Source organism: Lathamus discolor, chromosome 2 (assembly GCF_037157495.1).
Source record: "Lathamus discolor isolate bLatDis1 chromosome 2, bLatDis1.hap1, whole genome shotgun sequence".
In the NCBI taxonomy this organism is placed as follows: Eukaryota; Metazoa; Chordata; class Aves; order Psittaciformes; family Psittacidae; genus Lathamus; species Lathamus discolor.
In genome coordinates this window covers 41,172,143-41,196,666 of record NC_088885.1, presented here as the reverse complement: position 1 = coordinate 41,196,666, position 24,524 = coordinate 41,172,143, and the positions used below count along the sequence as shown (strand labels likewise).

Below are 24,524 nucleotides of genomic sequence, written 5' to 3'. Positions count from 1 at the left end.
TAGACTACAAGGCATGTTTTCCTCATATGTTCCCTTAAAAACATGATGTATATCTCTGCTTTTATTGCATCTGCCTCATACCTGTCCGTGATAAAGCAAACATTAGTGGAGATTGCATAAGTCTTGTAGCGCTGATGAGAACCAAGCTATTCCAGACGACACATAAGCACCAAGAAGTGCCTTATAGTCAAATTCAAACAGACCTGCCTTGTAGGGTAAGGACTAGGTAAAGCATTCTTTAAAAATCAAAATATTATCACTTGTGTTCAGGTCAGTGTTCTAAATAATAATTTAATTATTGCAGACTCACCTTGCATTACTAGGACTGGCTGCTGTCAAATTAACTAATACTGTCACTGCAGCTTCTTTTACCTCTTCATTGTCACTGCTTAGCAACTGTACTAGCTGGGGAATCCCTTTGAAAGAAATAATTGTATACATGAACCTTTAAATAAACCATGGCAGTCTGTGAAATTATAATATGCTCCTTATAAAAGGAAAAGCACAGATTCTCAGTTCATTCTTCCCCACCTTACTTACCCTGGAGTCCAAACGCACGTTTGCTAGCTAAATTCGCACACATGGCAGAAATTGCTTGGGAAGCAGCAACTTTAACTCCATCATTATCAGTTTCCAAAAGGTTTATGAGACACTTCTCAACCTCTTCCTCATTTAAGATGTTTCTGTTTTCCGCTTTAAATGAAAAAGAACAATAGCATTAACCTGCGTTAATTTTCCAGATCAGTGAAAGGACACGATTGTGATTTCATATAGTTGCTTCCAACATAACACTTGCTTTTGATCCCATGGAAATCAAAACATTATTAGCAGAGACACCAGCAATTAAGAAATGTACACAAATGCCTGATCCAAACCCCATTAGACTTTCAGTGAACTCTGAATCAAGCCCAAAAGATGACTATTAAACACAGCTTTAAAAACACATAGCCCAACAGAATGCGAAATTTGTTCTCTGTAAGACCTAAAACCACAGAATGCATACAGGCTTGATGAAAACAGCTTTTCCAATTCAACAGATCATACTTACTCAGGATCATGCTTAACTTCGGTTTATGCTAACGAAGCCAAATGCATAACACTGAAGAACATAGCAGTAAATGTACAATTGAACTTGGTGGAGTACCAGTTAACGTACTACAATAGCAAAAAAACCCACAAACCCCAAAATGCAAGGGGTGCTAAACTGAATTTTCAATTCTGCACAGCTTGCAGTTCTTGATTAATGCACACTTTGCAGAGAATCTCAATTTTGTATTTTAGCCTGGTGACACAGGGTTCACTGCTGACCTGCACTGCAATGATTGGCAGCAGCTAATGAAGGACATAGATGTTCCCTTCCTCTACGCAAGTAAAAACATACAGTGTCTACAAAGTATCTACAGACATCTGATAATTACACTAATGAACTCACTCATCCCAAAATGGGTGAGATCATAACTGCAGGTGTTTGTTAGAAAGAGCCCTGAGGGTAACCTTCTCAGCCAGAAAGGCACAGGATGGCATAGAAGCCCTACAGTTACGAGGGTCAATAAGCATTTAACCATATGCATAATTTAAAGTGGATTAATTACATGCCAGAAGTTATATCTACATGGTAAAATTTTCAAGTGTATCAAAGAAATCCAGCATCTGAGACGTCGGTAGGAGTTTGGTACATTTGGAAATTTTACCAGTGCTTTCTAATGCTTTGAGAGAGCACTCCCTCCTTTGAACTGTTGTTTTAGGATTAAAAAGTTTAAAAAGGAAAGAAAAACATTGTGAGCATTCTTTTAAATAAAACTGAATATGTAGAGAATAAAAGTAAACAGACAAGTCCACAAAGCCAAAGAAAAGATGTTGGATTGAAAACCTGGTTACAGCAGAAAGGTCTCAATGCACATACACGAGAGTTAACTGCTTTCTCCTACCCAGCTCCATTTTAAATATTTCTAGAATCATCAGAGATACACAACTGAAATCACAAAGCAAAAGATGCAATAAATGAAAGAGAAAAGATTTTCAGCGTCAGCAGAACCTTTGCCAGAGCCTTGATGAGTATCAGCCAGCTCTCAAGAGAAGGCCGTAACTGGGATTACAGACCGTTTTGACAAGTTCTCGAGTATGCCGCTGGCCTGTTGCTTTCCAAAGTAGTCCATAATCCCTAATAATGATCTCTAGATCATTAGATCTCTAGATCTCTTTATGCCTCAGTAATTTGGTTCTTGTACAGCAAGTTACTTATTACTATACAGATTTTATCAATTATTCTTGCTTCTAAAGGCAGTTATGATGATGGGTAAGCATTTCATTTTAAAGCTAATTTATGCCTATATGAAATGCTAATATGAGTAATTTATTTGAATTAGTGAAAATATATATTTAAAATATTTTACACAGAATAAATTTTTTTTCAACAATGTGAAGAGATTTTGGTTTTCGACTTATGGCAAAGAGAATGTACCTATATTTAGCTAGCTAGACAGATGCAAATTAATATTTTAAGATCCAGGTCCCTATTCTATTTAAAGGATGTATACTTTCTGCTGATGCTCTCTCTGTGTGAGTTGTTTCCTTTACTATAGAAAAGAAACAACGTACAATTGAAAAGCACCCTTCGTGCGTAAGCACTTCCTATGTCAGTGCCAACACTGTGTTTACAGTGATGAATTTTCTGACCCCTAAGTAATTTGAATACTCTGATTTAACACAAAGTGAAATACTCAGGCACATCCTACTAAAAGAGTCTGGAGTACTAACACTTCTGTCCATTTTTTCACGCACTGATCCCATCATGTGCCAACCTATGTTTTTCAATGTATTTTCCTATTTCCCCTTCTTATTCCAGAGGTTCTACTGATTACTTATTCACCTCATTGTCACCACCCTATGGAATTATTTATACCAATTTCAAATGAAAAAGTTAATGTTAAATAATATCATGACCTCTCACTGATCTTGAGTTGAGATAACCCGGATAAATAAACCCCTGTATTATGAAAAAGCATGTGTTAATCAGGCTACAGAGCATGGCTAGTATGCTCCCCTTTGAAAGGATTTGCATTTAAATACATGTAAAGAACAGGCAGAGCTTCAAACCAGGTTTAGCAGTGTGAGGCCAAACTCAAGTGAGCATGGTCATCACTTTCTTCATACACACTCCATAGCATTTTGTTGTTGCTGGTGTGTCTGGAGCTGTCAGGGAAAACTCAGGTCCTCCTTAATCAACAGTCCAGATAATCCATCACAGATATTCAATTTATAGCATTAAATTATATTTTGAATTCCTATATGACTGCATTATTTACTGGGCAAGGAGGGAATCACAGTAAAATTCACCACTGTAATTCTAAGCATACAAAATAAAACCATTAATAAATTAATATATTAATTAATAATGAATTCAAAATCATGTTACAGAACAAAACAAATTTTCAGGGGTAAACAGATGATTGTATATAGAAATATGATCGTTTTTACTTTATTTAAACAGGACAGCATCCTAAAGATGCTGTTTAAAATGGAATATAGTGATAGTACCATGTAATTTATACTGATATTGAGAATAGCTCTTAAGGGATACATAACAGCAACAACAACAAAGTTACAGGAGTCCCTTTCCAAAGGGCTGAAAGGGATATAAACCAAAACTGTTTGCTATAATCATGTCTATCAGGAAAAAAACCCCAAAACTAAATCCCATCTGTCAATAATAATGGTTTCAAAACCAGACTTTGCTGTGTACTCAGCTGCCAGAATTAAAAGACCAGCTAGATTTATGCTCCATCACAGCAGAAGAAAGTTTTTAATTTCTTTATTTTTCTCCCAAGTATGCAGGAAATGTTGGTAAATTGCAACCACAATTATCAAACCTGAGGAATGTGGGCTACTGTATGGCTATTGTAAATTTAGTGAAAAAGTCATAAAAGAACTTAAAGCTGTGCTGTGTTATACTGGATTTACATCAAGGCAAGTATTAGTACAGTATACATTAGTGTTACAGTTTGGATAAGCTATTTAGCATATTTACAACCAGAATCCAAACAAACAAAAACGAACTGCAAACATCTCTCTTTTCTTTTTGCACTTGGACTGTTTCTTATAATGGCCCCAATGACACTTTTCCTTCCACTGGAAGGTTGACTTTAGAGCAGTAGCTGTATATATCTGCAATAAATTCAGTACTACTGGGGGCAGAAGCAAGTTGAGCATGTTCAGCAGCAAGTTGACTGGACGGGGTTTTCCACTGCACCAGTACAACATATTGCCCTTTGTCTAACTGGTTGTCCCTAAAATTCTACAGCTGGAAGCAAATATTTTACATCTTCTTTGGATCTACTTTCCCATCTTGCTGCATTCATGCTGTCATAGGCTGAAGAAGAGAGCAAACCTTTATAATGAAACCACATTGACTCCATTTGTAAAGAAGTATGACAAGAAGATGCATCTTCACTGACAGTAACATCCCATGATATAAGATCATAGCTAGCACTGTAATATATTATGTGTAGTTCTTGCCACCATGCTTTAAAAATGTTGTGTTCAGACATGCTTCTACTAACAGCTGCTAAAATATTAAGCCACAAAAACTGAAAAACATGTGAAAGAGGAAAAGAAGGCTATGCTTATTTGAAAATAAATATGAAAAAGAGTAAGATGCAGTAGAAAGTAGCAGGAGCAAATATAAATCTGCTTAGCATACTGCTTACAAGCCTGTCACAGGACTATAAAAATGATACTGACAGTCCTAAGTAGCATAATAAAATGACAATACAGAAAAATACACAAAGAAAATACTGGCATAATAAAGTCCCTTCCTATCTTTGATACCTAAACATTAATGAAAATAACTTTCAAGGACTTACAAAGCTTCCAATAGATAATGATAAAAGCATACAGAAACCCACAGAATACTAAGAAATACTAGAAATACTCTTTTCATGTAACATTTGCAATCCAAATAATTACAAATATTCAGGATGTCAAACTAAGCAAGGAGAGAAAAGAACTGGAAAGACAGGATGGGGAAAGAAGAAAGGACGTCTGAATGCTGTAGAAAGGAGAGATTATTTTAGCCATGTATTAAATTAGAGAACCTGTTTGTAAAATACGCATAAATTAAAGCCATGATTCAACTATGAGATGATAAAAATACGAATGAAATATTTAAGCTCTATTGTTATATTCATCAAAATCCCTTGACTGTATTAAAATCTTCTATAGACAGAAGTATGTTAGTTCTTACATTGCATTTTGTTACACCGCAGTATTAGGCATATGTTGTAACTCAGAAGCCAATGCATGGAAGGAATTTCAAATGTAGATTTATTTAAAGAGCATCCTTGTGGGCAAAATTATGAGCATGTTCTGCCTAATTCAGAATTCCTTGGTGAATTAAAGAAAAGTGTATAAAGAAAGACTATAGGATGAATAATTATAAAAAGATGACAATGAAACTATTTAACTCCACTGGGAATATTCATCTGCAATCCATTTGAAAGGCTTGTTTTTCATGTCCCGGTTAAAGGAATCTGTATTTGAAATTGCCTGACATTTAGAGGGGCAGTTGTATGCAAAAGGAAGTTAAGCTTGCTGTTAAGTCTTAACTGATAGGGAGGAGAAATAGTGCCAGCAAAGGTGCCTTAAGATGGCAGTTTCCTGGCATCATTAAACAAAAGGTAAAGAGCGCTCTATTTTCTTTTCTGAGGACATTTTGAAAGAATATATTACATTTAAAAATAAAATGAGGCAAAATCTTAAGATTTTCATATATATCTATACATATATATACTAGCATCCAATTGCTGCTCTGATTGGCAAGATTCATCACTGTGATTCATTCTTGCCAGTGTTTTCCTCAGCACAAGTACTACCCTCAACCAGGTAAGATGGCCTCATTCTAGGTAAAAATTTACTTCATAAACAAATCCATGTCAATAGGTTGTTAAAAAGTCACATACAGTCATAAGCTGCTTTGGTAATTGCCTTTGCTGCATTCTTCTGAATATCGGGAACGGTAGAGTCTCCTACAAATGAAAGTAGCTTTTTAAGGCCTCCTGACTGCTGAATCAGTTGCAGAGTATGCACATCTTCAAGACAATTTCCCAGCACAGCAAGAGCTTCCACATGTAGATCACTGAATTCCTAATAAAGAAAAATCCCCAAACAAATAACCTTCAAATCACGATTAAAATATCTTCATCATTTAACTTTGTAGTGTAATTGTCATAACTGTCTTTTGGACAGTTTATTCATACTGCAAAGTACATATTTTCATACTCTTTTTTTTTTTATATATAATTTCTGTGATGTGTCTTGGGATGCAACACAATTTGTCAAAATCAGTAAAAACCCCCGAATTTTCTCATTTACATCAAAGTGGGGTAGGCAGGTAGGATCAGAAAGGATCTGTCATCCGAGAATTTCAAATACTTCATAATTTCTCTACGCATTGCATTTCCCATGGTGACAGCTGAACTCAAGAAGCACTAAAATGAGTTTCATAATAGCATAAACAATAGAATTTCTAATGCAGGAAATTATATTTCAGGCCACTGATATCAATGTAAATTCAGGAGAAAAAAGAGCAATGTTCAAACTAGGAGCCCGCACCAGAGTTCAGCATATAATCAAAAATTCTGAGAAAATGTCGTATAAAGAGCTATATGGTGGACTTTTCTGATATGTACAATAGTTTGAGAAATGGATAGTAAATACAAAATAGTATTACTAATTGCAAAAAAGCAAGAAAACAAATACAAACTACGGTGAACCCTTTTGCTCCCTTCCTTAATCGTAGCTTGTCCTATTTCTATAATAGTTAGTTCCAAGTAAGGAGCTCTTTCTTCTTTTATCACTCTCCCATAACATGAATATTTCTCATTAGTCATACAAATGTTAGCAGCGAGAACAAAAAACTTTTAAGGCAAGTGAACTGTACATCGGTTTCCAGTATCGTCAGAAGACAATCTAATCCTTTATTTTCTCCCAGCATTATCCTGGTTTCTCCATCTTTGCTAATTACTTCTAAGGTTTTGAGGGCTAGCAACTGAATAACTGGGTATTCAGATTTCAGTAGTTCCAGCAAGGGTGGAATTATGTTCAGTTCACGAACTGCAGCACGGCTTTGAAAATCCTGCAGTAAAATATTCAACAAAGAATGTTAGTGATAGAGAATATAGCAGTACATCAATTCCTGACTTTACAGCAAGAATATAAAAAATCTGGTTTCAAACACACACAAAAAAGCCAGTATTCCAGAATTTCCAGTTCTGAAGATTTCTTTCTTTTCAGCTAAGAATCAAACTGAATATAATCAAGCCCAATCAATCTTAGATTCCAATTTCTTTGCATGACTGAAGTACACGCTACAGAATCTTGTCCTAAGAAGCCTATTTACTCTTGGTTTTGCCATGTTTGTCTCAACATACATGTTTCTTTGAGAAAGTTTTTTAAATTTAGCTTTATCGTTTTGATTTACCTCAGTGGGGGGGAAACAGATTTTGCACTTTACCGTGGTTGCTTGGTTATAACTTCCTCTGTTTTAGTAATTACAAAATGACAATTTAAAATTTCAACTTTAAATAGTGTATATGCAGCTTAATAAAAAGACAGTAGTAGATGTATTAAAATAGAAAAAAATAAATAAATTACAATTTGCTTTTAAATAGCGTATTGCACATGTGCAGCATGCAATTATCCTTATCAATATAAGCAAGCACCAGGTGCAGTTATCCAGATATACCCTGCAACAAAGACAGCGAGATAGTAAAAAAGGAGAAAGAGTAAAATGTGATTCTGAATAGACATGCTCTGATGCCCCAAAAGAGATAGAGTTATAAACTGAATTCATTATTGAATTGATTCGCTTAAGCCATGGAAAAGAACTGCCACACAAATGCACCATTCTTTTGCTAAGCAGCATATGGATGACATTAGTGCTGAGTGTGAAAGTAGCCAATAACAAATCTGTTCCTCCCAGTATGGAAAGTAGCTGTTGACAGCATTCACCTCTGATTAAAAAGATGTTCAAAACTGGGACTATAGACTTGCTGGCCAAAACAAGGCACAATGCAATTGTTAGTTCTTTAATTTATAGCATTATTCCAACCTTTGGATAGACAGGTTATAACTCTAATTACCAAGATTAACATTTTCCAACTAAGAAAACACATTCATATTTAATTAAAGAAATCTGAATCTGATTCTGATCTCACTTACTTTGCTGTAGAGCATAAATAATTGCATTACGTTCAACAAAATGAGTCAAATCAGCTATATTTATAACTAATGTAACAATCAGGGACTTGAATGTAATGTTTTCAGATACATTGATAAACACTGGGGAGTAAAGGAACCAAATATTTAAAAATTATTTACCCTGTAGAGGGTGGCCAAGGGGGATAAGTGCTTATCTGACTCTCTCAGTTAAAACAACAATAAACTTTACCTGCACCAGGAGGTAGATACATTCAACCGAATTCTTCTGAACATCAGGATCAGGGCTACCTAGCAGCCTGATAAGTGGTTCTAATCCACCTTGCTCAAATATTTGTACTTTAGTAGTATATTCAACAGCCATATTTGCAAGACAGAGAGTAGCAAATTCATGAATAACAACATCTTCTACGGGGAAAAAAAAATAATTGATCAAGTTTAATTCAGCACAGCATATGTTCACTAATCCTATGGTTTAAAATATTATTTGAAGCCCATAAACAATAGCCGTTAACCATACCTGACATCTCCATAAACATGTTGATACATCTGTACAACAAAAACCACTACTCAGTGAATAACAGAGCTACTTCTATAAAAGCAATTACCTGTTTAACATGTAGTATGACAAATAAAAAATTACAAGGAAGATTTTATAAAATTGTATAATCAAATGGCAACCATAAATTATTTCTGAGTGTATTTTTACACAAGGAATGAATACTGCAAGCTACCTTCTGGCACCAGGTGTGATATAAGTGAATTTGTGACATCCAGTTCCCTCAGTAACTTCTTGACATCATCTACAATGAAATAAATACAAATATGAAGTCTTTCATTTGACAATCTTGGCTTGTAAATCCTTACTCCAATCTTGAGCAAAAAAACCAAGTTTCTGCTCCAAGAAAAATGTACTTATGGTTGCTCCTGAGTGACAAAAAGATATGACTAGGAATGACACACAACTGAAAATATACCAAGATCATAATGGGCCTAGAAAATATTAAGGAAGCACCAGATGACCCTCATTGACATTTGATATATATGAAGTTCCTCAATACTTAATTAAATTTGATTCAAAATATATGCATTTAGCAGGCTCTGATCAAATACTGCACAGTTTTAGTTGTCAAAGAAGTCATAACCCAATTAGTTAAAATTATTTGTGGTTAAGATTATTAAATTAAAAGCAATCTTTCTGTTATTTAATTTTCAAGCCATCACTTCCTAATTTTATGCTAACACAACCCACACTGCAAATTGAAAACATGAGTTCTATAGGTTTTATTAAAATTATAGTAAAGACTTTCAGAATGCATTTTTATTGTTGTCAATGGCAAACTAGCAAAACCACAATCACTGGATAGAGTAACAAAAAACATTCTTTGGGACAGGCTTTATGTGATCTTACAGTGCCAAGTTGTCACTATCAATATACTACAGTGTTGAAATAAAAGAAAAAAGTTGTTAAGTTGAATTTACTTTTAAAAAAAACCAAACCCAATTAACCTATGAATATAAAGGAAGATCTTCAGTCATTCCAATCCACGTTAGTGCAGCAGCATTGAAAGCTAAGTTCTGAAGGGAATGATGGCATGCAAGTGCCAAGTTGAAAGGAAGGTAAAGAGCACAAGGTCCAGTGCAACATGAAATGCAAGTAGCAGTTGATGAGAAGACTTAAAAACACCATGGAACTGGGTATGTTCTACAAACTGGGTAGAACATCTACCAAAATAAAACCTGATTAATTATATTAGTTAGATGTAGGCTTATAAATCAAAGTAAAAATAATAGCCACTAACACTCAACTTTACATCATCACTAATTGTTTCATCTTCAGGTATGCCTACCTACCACTCACTACAGCCTAATTATTTGGCACTCACCCACCCAGCATGGATGCAATACATTTACTTTATAAAAAGGTACAAGAAAATTTGCATATAGAGTGGTTAAATCATTTAATAATGGTATGGTTACAGTAGATATACCACCTTGGCATGAATGTCAACGTCATACTGTCTTAATGTGAAAGATTCAAGACTACTTGAATTTCACTAGTTCAGATACTGATAACAAAACATTTGCAACAGCACTGACCTGCCAAAGAAGCTGGGTAAATATGCATGCCAATGCTTGATAGCACAGGGCTTTTATTCTTGGCCTCAATACTTGAGTTAGCTATTTTAAATATAACACGTTTTGTCCCTTATCACTGTAGTTACACTAATGCCTCAAGTAACAACTGATATTTAATCAGAGCATTTTATGTAGATGATAAATACTACTTTATCCTTCTCCTCCATCTTTTGTAAGAGTGTGTCACGTCCACATCGGTGGGCATCTCATGCAGTCAGGTTTTCCTTGACAGACATAGCTCCAGTATTAAACTCTTTCAATTTGGCCATATCAAAACAAAAATAAGGGTTGGAGGAAAATTAACTTCTCTTGTAATTTTCTTTTCAAAATCAGCAGAGTTCATTTTAGCTCAATTTGTTCCTTTGTTCTGGGCCATTATATAGGTTTTTTTCACATGGGCCACCTATTGCTTTGATGACCACACTCATACACAGCAGAAAATATTAAAAAATGGAGAAACTTACAATTAGAAGCCATGATGCCAAATACCATGATGGCATTTCTACGTACAGTTGGATCTTCATGCGAGATGAGTTTATACAGCTGTTCCACTGCACCAAGACCAAGAAGTGTTGCTTTGTTTTCATCACCTGAAGAGTAATTAGGTTAAAAGTTCTATAAAAAAGAAAAATGCTCACAGTTATAGTGTCACAAAGTAAAGCAGCTACCAATCTTCCATTGGACAAATAACAAAGGCCTGGACAGGATCCTGGGAGTTGGTCTAATCTCTACCCCAAATAACACAAGCATCTGTCAAATAGTATCAAGGATTGATAATGTCTAGGATTAAGTCACATTTGTAAAGCAAAGGATGCGTTCGTTTATTGGACACCCAACTCCTTTGTTGGAGACTGAAGTGGTAGCACAAAAGGCAGCTTTCTATTTAGTGAAGTACAGGTGAATGGTATCATTAAAAACATAATTTTATTTTCTTCTTTTCTTGCCTCCCAATTTTATTTTCCTCAAAATAACAGTTAATTCATTCTGAAGACCCCTCAACTGAAGCAGCTACCAGGATTTGGATCATTAAATGCCACCTGAGATTTATGCCACCTGAGAATGGAGCTCTTTGTAGCTGAATAAGCTCTGGCCATGCAAAGAACAGAAGTGTTTTGTATGATTACAGCCTTCTGCTCCCACTTACTCAAAAAACCCACCCAAAACTCAAGAAATAAAATCCGAAACCTGTTTCTATTCTCAGTTTCCACAACATAATTATAATTCATTTTCTAATAAACCATGCCTTTCTTTTCCAGGTGCAAGTGAGAAATGTGAGGAGAAACAGGAGAACTGTGCTCACTCTCGGGCCAAAACACAATTAAAATACAGGAACTATTTTTTTACTGAGGGATGGGACTTAACTTACTAGCAACATTCAAGAAATTAATTAACTGTAAAGAGAAAGCAACAACTTCTCTTGTGCCACACAGCAAAGTACTGTCTCATCTTCCAGAAGACTGCAGCAATATCTACATGAACTACTTACAGGATTGTTTATTAAGTAGAAACAGAAACATTAAATATCTGCCCTCCTGCAGTGTGCCACATCTTCCTGTGGACAGCAGGGAAGAAGCCAAAAAGACTTTATAGTGTGCGATTAATAACTGTTTCCTGACAGTACAAATTCTCCCTTCACATATTCAATATCTGGTTGCATGCCCTCAGCCTAAATTGCCATATTAAGCAGAGCCTAAAGATCTTTCTGAGCCCCGTGGTCCCTAGCCCACTGTCAAAGGCTTTAGCTCTCCTCTCACTCATCAGTGTTGGTAATTGTCATCAGTACAACAATCAGCATATAACCTCATAATTTTTAAAGAAAATATAAAATAAATGGAAATTTATGTTAGAACAGTTTAATTATACCAAGAATGCTACCAGTATATACCAATTTGAGTGGCTGGTATGGAATGACTAGGATGAAACTTAGGAAATTATGTGCTACATAATTTTGAGCCTTTGTTACACCGTTGTCTTCTGGGTGCCTGGAACATGACGCTTAGGTATAGATAATACAGGGACCTTTGTAAGATTTGGAATCCTGGGGACTTGCTAGATTCCCAACACATACAGAAATAAGCTTGATTTATTGGAGACTGCTCAGCCTCCTTTATCATCTGTAACAAAAGTACTGACACAACAGCTATATGCAAAAATAACAGAAACAGGTTAAAAAGTAGTTTTTACTGAAAACTGAACCTTGAAATAACTATACTGGTACAGAAGTTTCAAACTGTAACATAAAAAAAGAGAATTCTTTCCCAGATGCAGGTCTGTTGCTCATAAAAAAACAAATCTAGGTCATATTTAAAACAAGTTTGATTAAACAGAGAATATAAAATTCTACAACAAAACGACAAAAATTTCCTTCCCACAAACTACAGGATTTCTTTATTAGTGCAAATTCAGGTTTGACAGATATTTCAGAAACCCACCAAAACCTTGACAGACACCTTTCAGATGAAATTAAAGTTTCAGTGCTAGGAAACTAAAAAATTGTGAATTACTACCAAAATCCAAACAACACAAAGGAAAGCTCGTTGCAAAAAAACTAACCTTTTGATGCAAATTTATAGAGAGAATCACATGCTTTGGCCAAAACTTCTTCTTCAGGAGAACTAAGCATTAACACAACTGTTGCTGCTGCTTTGCTTTCAATCAATAAAGGATCAAACTACAAATAAAAACAAAAAGGAGAGAGTAGTTTGATTTATATCAAACTATTGCTTATAAACATTCCTGTGTGCTGCAGTAGACTTTCACATTTCCCTAAAAATAATTAAATCTAGTTTGGTATCTACACTGGATTAGAAATATGAACACGGGTAGCTATCTGCTTGGAGAAATTATTTTCTCGATAACAATTGGAAACAATGTTGAAAAATGAAAAAGAATTATTGACTTTCAGATATAATCATGATTTCATCGCATACAAAAATTTTGGGGAAATCATGACACTTTGCTGTATATCTAGGAAGTCTTGAGGACAACAAACTATGCAATTCTGTTACACACATAAGAGCATCCTGAGCTTTGGAAATGAACATGAGAAGTTTATTTTGAGCAGCTGTGCACAGAGCCTATGAACTTAGGCATGGTATGAGGAAGAGGATTTGGTTACTCTGTGGCATTAACACTTTGTTGTTGCTTTTAAAAAAGTAAAAAGGACCCTCCCTGTGCTTTTGTCAGCTCAGTTCAGTAGCTCACCATGATCTTGATTAGCTGAAGTACTTCCATGATATAATCCCTGCTCATCCAGCTAGAAATGATACATAGTGTTAATTTCCATTTCTGACCTCTGGTACAGAAAGAAATCTTCCAAGAAGTCTGGCAGTTTTCACCCTCTTCATAGACCTTTTAGGACTAACATCACTTAAGCAAGGGAATCTTCTAAAAAAGTGTTTTCTTCTTCAACAAGACTCAAGGATTTCTGAAAATTTCACCTGTTGAAATGTTTTAAGCTTGTTTGGATTTAAAATAAATTTTTTAACATGGAAATACTGTCTTCCATCCTCACACTTTAGGCCTAGAGAATATCTGTGTTACATACATAAACTACTAGATACTGGAGTCATGCAGTCTCTCAGTACCAATGTATTAACCTTGAAAATAAAAATTATGTTAAAATATTACTACAATGTATGTTTATACCATATGCATTTTAAAATGTCTATTATTTGTTTTACTTCATTTAAAAACTCTCTGTGAGCTACAACAGAGTCACATGTTGCCGAACAATACAAGTCAGTTGTCAAGCAAGGAAATTATTTGGAGCGAATCTTCAACCAAGTTATGAGTGTGCTAGAAGTAGAAAGAACAAAGAGGAGGCTATTTTCCTTCTCCCTCCTCTGACTTGGTAAAAAATAAGGCAAAATATGATACTAGTACCCAGACTTCTAAATTCTTATTTTGTTTGGTTTTTAAATGAAGTAATTTCATCACCTTCGTAAGGCATATCACACAATTTAACAGCCTGCAAGATCAAGATCCAAGCTACATTAACAGTTAAAAGGTTGCCTGGCTGATATGCTTGGTCTCGCTATCCTCAAGCATGTCTGAAAACCTGAAACCACTGTCCAACTCCATGCTTGCTGTGACAAGCTAGAGGCATGGGATGAGTCATGGAACAAGGCTCCTTTTTAAAGAAAATGTAATCAGCTTACTGTACCATAAGTCATTTAGTTTAATAATAACTCAGCAACAAGAACTTAATCAGTTTGTCTATGAAGATGTTATGGGAGACAGTGTTGAAAGCATTACTAATGTCAAATTAATTAGGCATTAATTGCTCAAAGAAGGTGTTTCTGTGGAGACTGAATTTCAGGAGTTGACAGTGCCACTCCATATATTCCACCTTTTCAACATCAGTCTTATGACTGAAGCCATTTTCAAAAATACCAGGGTATCTCTGACTTTCAGCGATAACGTCTCAGTATTTTCTCTAGTGCTAATGTTGGGCTTCCCTTTTAAAGTCTATGCCCTAGCTGACGATCAAATAGTAATATTGTCAACACCAAATTTAATGAAGATATCGTGAAAATTTCCTATCAATCTATGTCAAAGCTAGCGTATTTTACTGGCTAAGGTCATCCATATATAGAGAGAGGCTGAAAGCAATATTTTTCCTGGAGAAGCCCAATTCTCAGAACAGATAATAGCAAAAGACAAATTATGAAAGGCAGGGAAAACAGAGTCCTCAGGAATGCTTTCTGAAACATAAGCAGTGGTTAAGCTAAGAGATGTGTTTCCCACCTGTTCCTAGAAATCTATAAAAATTAGTGGTCATCTGCAGTACCATATATTCTCTGAGCATTCCACATGCACAAAGGCTTTCTTTCATAAGCCTGTCCACATCATCTCAAGGCTTCTTTTCTTGGACTTGACATTTTCATAAGCAGATTATCAATCACAAGATAACAGCTAATATATTCTTTATTTTGCCTGCATCTCATTTCCTGCCATCTGAAACATCCAGGTGAAATTTAGAGTTTTGAGATTTGGTTTTACATGATGACTATTAACAATATTCTCATAGCTAGAAGATTTTCTTGGTTGATAGTTACAACTAATCAATGATTTATTTTCATGTTTAATACTGTTTTGCTATGCAAAATTCAGTTTTTTTCCTCTTGATACGACCACTAGAATTGATGCTAGCCCAAAGTACAATAAAGGTAAAAGCTAAGCCAAAAAATTCAGATGCCATCTGGACTTCACTCTTTCCAATTTTTCCCTTTTTAATAGTTTTACTGACCTGTTCTGTAAGTTTAGTTTTTTCAGTTGTTGAGTATGTTTTCTAACATATTGACGTTTATGTTGACGTCTAACATTATTGATGTTTTATTCGTGTAGTTAGTAGGCTGTACCATACTTTCCTCCAGAAACTTTAATGTTGTCTTTTGGATATGGAAATTGTGTTGCTGCTTCTATTGACTTTCTAGGTATTTACTGGAAAGTTAACTTTTATTACTTGGGAGGGGGATGGCTCATTTGTATGCCTTAAATCTACTTCTGATGCTTTTTTTTTTTTTAGACTGCAAAGATACTTAGTTTTAATTTTTCACACCTATTTTAATTAGTCCCATCCACCTACACCTTCTACACAGAAATGGCGTTAGATGTATTTATCCTGTCATGCTGAAGACAAGTTTTGCTTTGTAAGGACTTATTACTGATTGAAGCTTATGAATTATGTTTGTAATTCTTCTTTCCACAGAACAGTTGGGAAAAACCTGGTATGAATTGCTATGCTTCAGTGACATCATGGCTATTGGATATTACATAGTCAAAACTATTTATGCTTATTTAATATTGAAATTGTGACATAGGTTTTGCTGGTTGACTTTTCTATGACCTTTGAAAAAGCTCTTGCAGTACCATCACTCTTTACAGACAAACCTGTTGTTTTTTTTAAAACAATGCACTGAACTTTGTATTTAGCTTCATGCTCCTCTGTGGGACTCGTCGAGATCCTGATTTGCATTGTCTTTGTAGCTTGTGAATTTTTAGAAACTCTTGAAAAGCATGCTAGTGTTAGACCCTTAAATCTCACATTGCCACCTGTCCTGGTTTCGGCTGGGATAGAGTTAATTTTCTTCCTAGTAGCTGGTGTAGTGCTGTGTTTTGGATTTAGTCTGAGAATAATGCTGATAACACACTGACGGTTTAGTTCCTGCCAAGTAGCCCTTTTGCTGATCAAGGACTTTTCAGTCTCTCATGCTCTGCCAGTGAGGAGGGGCACAAGAAGCTGGGAGGAAGCAAAGACAGGACATCTGACCCAAACTAGCCAAAGCAGCATTCCATACCACAGCACATCATGCCCAGTACAGAAACTGGAAGTAGTTACCTGGAACTGGTAGTTTACCTGGAAGGGCAGATTGCTGCTTGGATCAGGCTGGATATTGGTCAGCAGGTGATAAGCAGTTGCATTGTGTATCTCTTGTGTTTATTGTTTTGGGTTTATTTTGGTTTGTTGTTTTTTTTCCTTTCCCCTTTGAGTTTTTCTCTCTCTCTCCTGTTTTTATCTCCCCTTGTTATTTCCCTTTTATTAGTACTGTACTTTAGTTATCTTTAATTATTAAACTTCTTATCTTAACCCCTGGGTTTTACATTCTTTCGATTCTGCTCCACATCCCACCTGGGGTGGTGGAAAGCGTGGGGTGAGTGAGCAGCTGTGGGGTACTTCATTACCAGCTGGGTTTAAACCATTACACCACCGTTATTCTTTATTTGGCTTCAGCTCTTGTACTACTCACTGTGGCACTTCCAATTATACCAGAAAAACCTGAACTGCTTCTAAAGACTCTATCTTTGCAAAAGAGCCAGAATATGTAGTACTGTCATTCAAAATGTAAAATTTTGTGTTCAGTAAAAAACTCTGCAGATCCATCTAGGCTCTTAACTCTTTCATTCTTAAGGAAAGGGAATGTCTCCACAGTTGAAAAGACAGGCAGATGTCAGGTTGCTCTTCTCCTTTCTCCTTTGATTTTTACAAATGGAAAGCTAATACTGTTCTTCAAATAAAAGGAAGCCTGGATTGTTTCATACATTACTATTTGCAAAGCCTGCCAAAGACAACAATCTCCACAAAGAACTACACATGCCCAGTCACTCTGGTTTGTATGCCGTCCAAGAAAAGCATAAACAGAGTCATATTTAAAAGCCATTTTTGGAATAATGTGGGTAAGCCAGGAGAGTAAGGAACCATGTAAGGATGGTAGAACTGGGCCTATAGTTGTGTAATGTTTATTTCATAGCACGTATCAGTTTACAAACTTACCACATCCTTGGGTGGAGGCTCTCCTTCCTTCTTTACTTTTTTACCCATTCTAAAAAAAAACCAAAAATAAACCAAACAAACCTAAAAAAGCAGCAGACAAACAAACTCTCTTCTGTGTTTTAGGAGTTAGCTTGCCAGTGATTTATTAAAGTATGTAAAATTTGACTTTCTCATTCATTTGACCCACCTAATCAGTTTGACGATTTCTCTGACATAGTAATTTCTATGCAGAAACAAACTGACACACACATTTGGTGAAGTACAACTGCCAACAAAATACATAACTAAAAAGAAAAATCTGAGACATCACAGGCTCAAGTTTTAATGTGATACAAATACCATGCATTTCTGTAAATTATTTTAATCTGCATCTATAAATCATATATGAACTTAAAAGTCTTATTAGGATATTTCCCCATATCTATACATTCTGTGTTGGCACACATTCTATACAACTGCAGAACGTACAAATAAGTTCTACCTTGAAAATCTGGTTCAAGTTCGATTTGAATTCTCTGTTCGTATTTCACAGGAGACAAAATTTGGGTCTGCAGGTACTATGAAACAGTTCTGCACAGTACAAATTTCACTGATTAAAAAAAGTTACACCAATTTACACGAAGTCCAGCTTCTGTCTTCTGCCTTTTTTATATTAGCACATATTCATGTGAACCAGGAAGACCTTCTCAGCTGCACCTAATAGTAGCTTCTGAAGCATATGGATGTAATACCTCATGTGGACCTAATTTCATGTGGCTTGCAAAACTTCAACAGAGCCTTCTAGTTAAGCTGCAGGCAAAAGAAAAGAGCAACCTGACCCATTAGCAATAGCTATGCATACAACATAACCCAAGTTATGCTAAACTTCGATTTGTTTTTACACTGTGTAAAAACAAAATGCACACTGCTAGTACACCTTACTAATTCCTTGGTTAGCTCTCAAAGGGAAACACATATCCACCCTCAGCCAGGACTACTCTGACAGTCTCCCTATGATAAAAGAGATTATTTTCTAGTGCAACATGAGGTGTAGCCTGGCTGGTTACAAAAGTCAAGGCCATTGTTTGTTGTGTTCAACAAAAATCTGCAGCTCTTCTTGAATCCTCTGAATTTTTTCAGGTATTACTCCTCTACCAACTTCTACCACATCCTGAAAATGGATCTAAAACTTCAAACTTCATAGGCAGGTCACTAATTACAGTTTTTGAGGAAGACTCATACAAAGATTCTTCAGCTCCAATCTGCTTTACCCTAGTGCTTACGTTCAGCTTTGAGAAGAGAAAGTGGCTCAGAGAAGACCTTATAACTGTCTTCCAATACCTAAGGGGGGCCTACAAGAAATCTGGAGAGGGACTTTTTACAAGGTCATGTAGGTATAGCACAAGGGGGAATGCTGACAAAGGGGAGATTTAGACTAGACATTAGGAAAAAGAGCTTCACTATGAGAAACAGGTTTCCCAGAGAAGCTGTGGCTGGCCCATCCCCGGCAGTGTTCAAGGCCAGGCGGGATGGGGCTTTGAACAGCCTGGTCTAGTGGAAGGTGTCCCTGCCTGTGGAACTGGATGATCTTTAAGGTCCCTTCCAGTCCAAACCATTCTATGATTCTATGATATATACATATGCACACACAGATGAACACATACACAGACACTAGAATTCAGTGTTTCAGAAAGTGAAGCTTTGGACAGAGACAAATTAACATGTAAGAGAAAGCATAAGGACAAATTACTGACAAAAAAAAAAAAAGGTGGACATACTACCTTCTGATTTATGCAGTCACTATAGAAAATAAGCACCATACACACATAAAAGAATCAGATTTATAAAGACATTCAGGAAATCTGGGTTATTTAAATTGTGTTAAATCTTGGAATACAGATATGGGCACAATGAGAATTATTCAGTTCAGCTCAAATAATTTCAGATATAAATCAAGCTAAAGTTCTAAAAAGCAATTTTAATTCTCAATGAGTTTAATTAGGTTTAAATCAAACAATTAAAAAAGTTAATTCATGTAAAAGCATTTATAATATTGAACCATTAATGTCCACAGATTAAATAATTGTGCATAGTACAAGACTGTGAATAACTGAACCCTTAAATTGTAAATATTTATTCATTCTATATAAATACATCCAACTTCTGAGAATGTTTTCAAGAAACTTATGCATTTTTCTACATGTTCAGAAATACTTGGTTCCTTGGTAATATTAAAAAAGCAACAGGTACAGAGAACATGACAATTACTTTATTGTGGATTATGCCCCTCAGTCTGCTTCTTTGCTGCAGCTACTCTTCTGGATTTCAATGCATTCTGCCATCAATTGTTGTTGTTAGTTTTGTTTCCATAAAGCTCTTTGTATTCAGTGGTCATTCTGTGACTTGAGGCAATGATGAACGTGGAATTCTTTGGCTTGCTGACAATTAAAAATGTGTCTTCTGTATTGAATTTTAATTATCTCAGACAATTGATGTGTACAGGTATTGGAAGACTACTGACCCATAAAAGAACTCCTTATTCAAATCCCTTTCTCACCAAGATAACTGCATGTTGTCTTTTTTTCAGTAGGTTTACACATATCTTTGATTATCAGTTTACTATTCAGAATATTTAGAATTCAGAAAAAATTTGTAGCAGAATGTAGATTTTAAAATGTGAATAAGTGCTGGGTCTAAGCTAACAGTAAACTTATTTTGAAAATTAACACTCTATTCACTTGCAATTAAGCATAGTTACTGAATTAATTCCCAGAGAAACTGGCTAATCACAGTGTGGCATGGGTGTACTCTTCACTGGGTAAAAAATTGGCAGGATGTCTGAGCCCAAAGAGTGGTGATGACTGGAGTTAAATCCAGCTGGTGGCCGGTCACAAGGGGTGTTCCCCAGGGCTCAGTACTGGGGCCAGTTCTGTTTGATATCTTTTACCAGTGATCTGAAAGAGGGGATTGAGTGCATGCTCAGTAAATTTGCAAACTAAACTAAGCTGGGTGGGAGTGTTGACCTACTTGAGGGCAGGAAGGCTCTGCAGAGGAATCTGGACAGGCTGGATCCATGAGTCAGGGCCAAGGCCAACTATATGAGCTTCAACAAGGCTCCGTGCTACGTCCTGCTCTTCATTCACAACAACCCCATGCAGCACTACAGGCATGGGGAAGAGTGGCTAGAAAGCTGCTCCGTGGAAAAGGAACTGGGGGTGCTGGTTGATGGCTGAACATGAGCCAGCTTGTGCCTAGGTGGCCAAGAACGCAAACAGCATCCTGGCCTGTACATAGTGTAACCAGCAGGGCCAGGAGAGTGACCATCCAGCTGTACTCAGCACTGGTGAGGCTGCATCTCAAATTCCGTGTTCAGTTCTGGGCCCCTCACCACAAGAAAGACATTGAGGTGCTGGAGCAGGTCCAAAGAAGGGCAACAAAGCTGGTGAAGGGTCTGGAGCACAAGCCTGATGAGGAAACTGGGGTTGTTCAGCCTGGAGAAAAGAAGGCTCAGGGGGGATCTCATCACTCTCTAGAGCTACCCAAAATAAGAGTGTAGTGAGGTGTCAGTTGCTTCTAAGCAATAAGAGATAGAACAAGAGTAAATGGCATCCTGTTGCACCAGGGCAGGTTTGGATTGGATATTAAGAAAAATTTCTTCACTGAAAGGGTTGTCAAGCACCGGGACAGGCTGTCCAGAGCAGTGGTGGAGTCACCATCCCTACAGGTACTTAGAAGACATGTAAATGTGATGCTTAGGGACATGGTTTAGTGGGACTTGGTAGTGTTAAGTTAACAGTTGGACTCATTGACCTTAAAGGTCTTTTCCAACCTAAATGATTCTATGATTCTAAATCTTAAAGACAAAATAAAGGAAATTCTCATTTGAGTAATACTCTTTACTTCATGTTCTGTAGGTTTCTAGAACCATAGAAGCATCCCTTTTCCACATGTTTTTTGAGATTAAAGGGCTGATTGTTATAAATCATGCAGAGATAGTGTAATAAAGGACTTAGCAGATGTAGCCAATGTGTAGTTAAAGCAATCTATGAAGTTATCATTCTATGCTACTTCCTGTCCTTCACCTGGAATTTACTGCTTTTAGTGGTAGACAAATTAGCCCGCTTTGCTTTACTTCCACCCAGTTTCAGTGCAGTGGTCTAATCAGGTGTTGCCTCTCAGCCAGGACAGTCATTACATCTAACTAAATCCTCATTCCAAAATTACAGTCCCCATCACTCTCCCTCAGCTCGGGCTGTTCATGGTGCCTAAGCTCAGCAGGCACTTCCCTATTTTACTCTGAACTTCACTAGGACCTCCAGCTTTCCCATAGGACCAGAACTACCCCAGTATCAGTATCTTAACTTGAACAAGTATCCAGAAACTGTGAGTAGCCTCCCCTAAACTAAATTAGGCATCAGTACTTAAGTTAGTTACTCTCCTTGATAATTGATGGAGATCAAGTCAACATATTCCATTTGTTTTTCCAAAGATTCCATATTTTCCAAAGACCATAATATTTCATGGCTTTAAGTCAGACAATGCATTTAGAAAACACTACTTGTTCCATCTGCATCTTATGTTTTCCAAAACATTGAATAACTGACACAACAACCTAAGACCCTGCATGTACTGAATATTAGGAAGACATGAAACAAAGAGCAAGCGTAAGTCAAAGACACAGGCCAGCTGTGGAACTTACCTCTTCGTCAAGGAATTAAAGGTCTCTTCTGAGAGAAATTACTCCTATAGAAAAGCAATGCAAAGACAAGTATGTAAGAATAGCTTCCAACCAGTTATTCATGACATGATCCACTTGGCAAATTAACTGTCCCACGCTTTAAGTCAGCCTGAAGCAGTGTTACTACAACCTAGTCATGATTTTCAGTTTCCTCATGAAAGTGATGCACAAGTGAGACTCTTTTTGCCTTGCAAGTGATAATTATGTAATCCCAATTTAGTTCAGCTAGTTTCAGTGAAGTTTCGCTATTTCTTCTTATCTCACAAATTAAAATATTTTTTCTGTTGTAACAGTGAAAATTGCCTATAAATTCATCATATTAATTGATTATTTCAATTGATCTCTGTATGGAAACTCCAGGTCTTCTGCCTTCCAATGCAATCAGAAGGAAGATACTAAAATTCTAATAAAAGCATTAGAAGACAATCTCATTCAAGCTTTCTTGAGTCCCTAAACTAGTCTATCCTTTGTATGCCAGCTTGAACATCTTCCTCATCATTCTCTGGTAGCCTTGTAATGATTAAGAGAATAATGTGGAATAATCTTGAAACTTCCTTCTTTCTTTCTCCTAAATTCTTCCTCTGGCTTTCTTCTGTCCTACTCCTTATATATGGATTTGCCCAGTGCTGTAATGCCAATGCAAGCATTAACACACTATAAAAACCGGGGTTCATACAAGAAGAGAGTTAAAAAGAGATACCAGGTCCAATTTAATATTCAGTTTCTGAAGCTATGTGCTGCATGAAATTAATACATTATATGAGAGACCAGTTAAGTCAAGACCTTTGAATTTGCTCACTCTTTCTTCTGTGCCCATAGGTAGATTATGTAGAAAATTCTCAAGTTAAGTCAAGAATTAGCTACCATACCGATGTTAGCTAACCAAACTTAACGAGAATCTGCTTCTAGATACAAGACAAAAACCAAAAAGACTAAATATATTTTGATCATTCTGAGAGTTCATTTAAACAGTCATTTTTTTAAATTATGTATTTATTAATTATACACACAAATAACAAAATAATTCTATTTAAAAAAAAAAGAAGAAAAAGAGACATGCAAAGTGGAGTACTCTGCAGACAAACCCTTAAAACCAAAATGAGTTTTCAGTTAGATGCCAGGTTGAGGAAACAGCTATAAGAGAAAAAAGGTGGGGATTTTAGGTGAGCTAAAAAAATAATATAATAATTTATTTAAAATCTCAGAAGTTTTAAGATACTTTGAATACATTGGTAGTTTTTAATCACATTCCGATATCACATTAAAATTCAGCTGAGTGCTACTTTCAAAAGCCCAAGGGTAGAGGCTTAGATTTAAGAAAACCCAAGATTCTCAGGTATTTGACCCCACAGTCTGATGCTGTGAAAATATGTAAGATGTGCAATAAAATTTTGACTTGTGTACATGCTCTGATTGATAGTAGCACCTTTTTCATACTGCCCAAGGATGATACTTCATTGTTCTCTGAAGCTGAAGAGCTTGGTACACCTAGTAAGAAGTATACAAAGTCAGGACTGTTTCAGTCATTTTGAGACCCTAAGCTGCAGAGGCAGAATGCATTTTCCAATTAGTGCAGTGTAAAAGATGACGTGTGAACGTTAATAGAAAGAAGTAACAGGAATTAAAGAACATGGTAGCAGTCTTTTCAAATCATAGACTGACTAAGATATCTCACTACAAGAAACCTCCTTCAGTGAATAAGAACAGTCTTCATGTCAGATCAGTATTCTGGTTCCAGAATGGTAAGAGCCAAATGCTTCTAGTAAGTGCATGAAACCAATCCCAAAAGTCAGATTTCTGCCATCTGTTACAGAGTTTTTATTTCTCTAAAGTACAAAGGTTTAGATCTCCTGATTTTTTTTTATGTTCTTCCTAACAATAGTAGCTATTTTTACTGTCCACATAAATGCTTAATCCTTTTACTCTTCATTCTTAATCTGACATGCTACAGCACAGGTTGAATTGTCAAGTGTACTGTATAAGGAGCTACTCCTTAGATTTAAAAAATGTGTAAACAGTTTAAATGTGCTACTTAATTTCACACAACATTCCCTCGTTCTTGTGTTACCACTTCAGTTAAAAGATGCCGACTTGATCTTTTCTACTTTCTTTTATAACTCCCAGTACATTCTGATTTATCACTTTTCTAAGCTGCCTTAATTATTTTTTCCATATAGC

At 36.1% G+C, this 24,524-nt stretch overlaps 1 protein-coding gene across 2 annotated transcripts in view; it reads right to left on the bottom strand.

The window, feature by feature from the left end:
• ARMC3 (armadillo repeat containing 3) overlaps positions 1-24,524 on the bottom strand; it is a 58,178-nt gene that overhangs the window by 31,281 nt on the left and 2,373 nt on the right. For both annotated transcript variants that reach the window (XM_065666562.1, XM_065666563.1), the window contains exons 2-11: positions 22,308-22,351; positions 17,630-17,678; positions 12,907-13,024; positions 10,818-10,943; positions 8,949-9,017; positions 8,447-8,622; positions 6,938-7,132; positions 5,958-6,141; positions 541-693; positions 311-416 (exon numbers count right to left, since the gene is read on the bottom strand). In XM_065666562.1, coding sequence (XP_065522634.1) covers positions 311-416; positions 541-693; positions 5,958-6,141; positions 6,938-7,132; positions 8,447-8,622; positions 8,949-9,017; positions 10,818-10,943; positions 12,907-13,024; positions 17,630-17,677 — 1,175 coding nt within the window. In that variant the 5' untranslated portion in view covers position 17,678; positions 22,308-22,351. The remainder of the gene's footprint in view (positions 1-310; positions 417-540; positions 694-5,957; positions 6,142-6,937; positions 7,133-8,446; positions 8,623-8,948; positions 9,018-10,817; positions 10,944-12,906; positions 13,025-17,629; positions 17,679-22,307; positions 22,352-24,524) is intronic.